The sequence below is a fragment of the Rutidosis leptorrhynchoides genome, chromosome 8 (assembly GCF_046630445.1).
Source record: "Rutidosis leptorrhynchoides isolate AG116_Rl617_1_P2 chromosome 8, CSIRO_AGI_Rlap_v1, whole genome shotgun sequence".
Lineage (NCBI taxonomy): Eukaryota > Viridiplantae > Streptophyta > Magnoliopsida > Asterales > Asteraceae > Rutidosis > Rutidosis leptorrhynchoides.
Genome location: NC_092340.1, coordinates 45,160,340 through 45,163,247, shown reverse-complemented (window position 1 = coordinate 45,163,247; position 2,908 = coordinate 45,160,340). Strand labels below are relative to the sequence as shown.

General features: G+C 31.0%; 1 protein-coding gene across 1 annotated transcript; it reads left to right on the top strand.

Annotated features, from left to right (window-relative positions):
* The first annotated feature begins 828 nt into the window (after positions 1–828).
* On the top strand, positions 829–1,846 carry LOC139862145 (miraculin-like). The gene has a single exon (XM_071850705.1). It carries the CDS (start codon positions 877–879, stop codon positions 1,465–1,467), a length of 591 nt encoding a protein of 196 aa, XP_071706806.1. The 5' UTR covers positions 829–876; the 3' UTR covers positions 1,468–1,846.
* Positions 1,847–2,908: the final 1,062 nt, after the last annotated feature.

Below are 2,908 nucleotides of genomic sequence, written 5' to 3'. Positions count from 1 at the left end.
GACTTTTGTCTACCTTAATTATTGTCCACATGCTTGAATTATTGATAGATATATAACAAAAAAATATAAGTGAGATATTGTATATTAAAGTTAATTGTTTGATGCAAAAGTTGATCATAATTTGTACATGACGATCCAACTATATAAAGCACGATTTGGTATTGCACAAGATAACATATTTAAAACACACAAAACGAAAATCAACTAACACTCACATTTTCATCGTCTCAAACACCACAAGTTGTCTCCAATCCGGTTATTTTTCAAGCAAATGTTTAGATCCGGAAGTATATTGCTTCAGCTCACCTTGAAAAGAGACGAAACTCCTTTTATGCAAATTATGTCAAACATAAGCCCGTTTCATCCCAATTTTAGTTTGATTTCATATTTCGGTTCAAAGTATTGGAGCCGTTTAAAATGGCGTAAGAGTTGCTTTCACACGCATAATGAATTTAGCATGTGTACAGTGCACGTGATTTAGATCTTCATATTTCAATTTTCTAATGGATCGTCGACGTATTACTTTGATCTATTTAAAGAAAGTTATCTTAATGAGCTTCTTTGCCTCGATCACATGTATACGCATATATCCAAGTCTTTGACCAAATCCATATCCACATATCATATATCATATCAAAAAAATTATGATAGTTACTATTAAATAAATTATTTAATGAGTCATGGCGTACCAAACTTTAAAATCCAAATTTGACGACGACATATATATGATAGGATCATGCTACTTATTAAACACAATTACGTGCAGCCTTCTACTATTTCAAAAGTCTTGTAATTGTTACTTCTTCCCCTATAAATATATTTCATTCTCCATCAACAATTTTCCAAATCATCATATCAATCATATCAACTCACAAAATGAAAACATTAATGTTCCTTCTTATTTTCTCCTCAATCTCACTTTCTCTAAGTCAACCCTCACCGGACCCGGTTCGCGACATTGATGGAAACTTGGTCCGGTCTGGCACAAACTACTACATTTTGCCGGTATTTCGAGGAAGAGGTGGTGGCGTAACCCTAGCCCCGACAAGAAACGAATCATGCCCACTCGACGTAGTACAAGAAAACATGGAACTCGATAACGGCCTTCCGTTAACATTTTCACCCGTGAACCCCAAAAAAGGTGTTGTACGTGAATCTACTGATCTCAACATTATATTCTCGGCTTCATCGATATGTATTCAATCGAATGTTTGGATGCTCGAGGAATACGAGGGCCAATTGATCGTAACGGGCCATGGAACATCAGGCAACCCTGGTCGAGAAACCATAAGTAATTGGTTTAAGATAGAAAAGTTTGAAAATGATTATAAACTTGTGTTTTGTCCAACCGTTTGCAATTTTTGTAAGGTTGTTTGTGGAGATATTGGTGTTAAGATTGATGAAAATGGAAGCAGACGTTTAGCTATAAGTGATGTGCCGTTCAAGATTAAGTTCAAGAAGGCTTAGTCGATCGTGAATTTTCAGTCTGTTACAAAATTGTTCTATGTTGAATTGTTGATATACTTGTGTTTATACTTTATAACATACAAATTGTCCGAATAAAGACTACAGTTCTAGTCTAATTGTAATTGTGACTATGTAATTTCTTTAAATAACAAATATCAGAATTTCCAATTAAATATAATGAATGGATGGAAATGATAAATGTTAAGTTAGAATGAATTTATTAGTGAGTATATAACACCATTCGTAACGGTGAGTGGCGTTTCTTTTAGTGTCACTTGCCTTTTTGCACTTTTTGAATGACTATGACGTGTTACTTGTTTGAGTGGAGTAGTGGTGCTGTTACTTTTGAGTGTAATGCTGAGGTAGCATTTTATTTTTATTTTTCCTGTTTTATTTATTTGTTTTATTTTTACTTATGTAATTAAAAATGAAAAAAAAATGATTATACATATAATAAATTAAATAAAAACGCATTTAAATTACTAATACCATTACTACTTTTATAAATAGTTGTAACCGAAGCATAAAGAGTTGTAAGTTTTTTCATCTTCTCTTTCATTTAATCCCCAAAAACAAGCTCATTTTTTCCATCTCTCTCTGTAACTATATATATATATATATATATATATATATATATATATATATATATATATATATATATATATATATATATATATATCTTCAATCTCTCTCTCTCTCTCTCTGTAACTCAAGTTGTATCTATTTTTACTTATCTTCAATCTCTCTCTCTCTCTATATCTATCTATATTGTTATAATAATAATAATAATATAGATATGGATAGTCAATTTTGGTGTATACATATAGTCAATTTTGGTACACAAAGTATGTATTTTTATATTGAGATTTTAGGCTATAAATACTCATGAATGCAAGCATTAAACTTGCACCATTTCTCACACTTACAAAGTGTTTCTTTCTTTCTCTCCATTATCATCTTTGTTCTTACACTTCATTATTAGTATTCTAAATCAAGAATCAAATCACTAAAGGTAGTTATAAGCCTACTGAATTATAACATCAAGAATCAAACCACTAAAGGTAGTTATAAGCCTACTGAATTATAACATCAAGAATCAAACCACTAAAGGTAGTTATAAGCCTACTGAATTATAACACGTTATCAGCACGATAATCTTAATACTAAATATGGTTGGCTCTGCCACCAAAATGATATATGGTCGGTTATACCACCAAAATGATATATGGTCGGTTATACCACCTGAATAATATATGGTCGAGACTGTCGTCTAATTATCATTTATGTTACTAACATTTATATTTCAATTATCTAACATTTATATGGCCGACACTGTCGCCTAATTATCATTTATGTTACTAACATTTATATTTCAATTATCTAACATTTATATGGCCGACACTGTCGCCTAATTATCATTTATGTATATAACATTTATTAA

Excerpts from the sequence above, each read along its gene's own strand:
- LOC139862145 (XM_071850705.1), top strand. The coding sequence starts at position 877 with ATGAAAACATTAATGTTCCTTCTTATTTTCTCCTCAATCTCACTTTCT.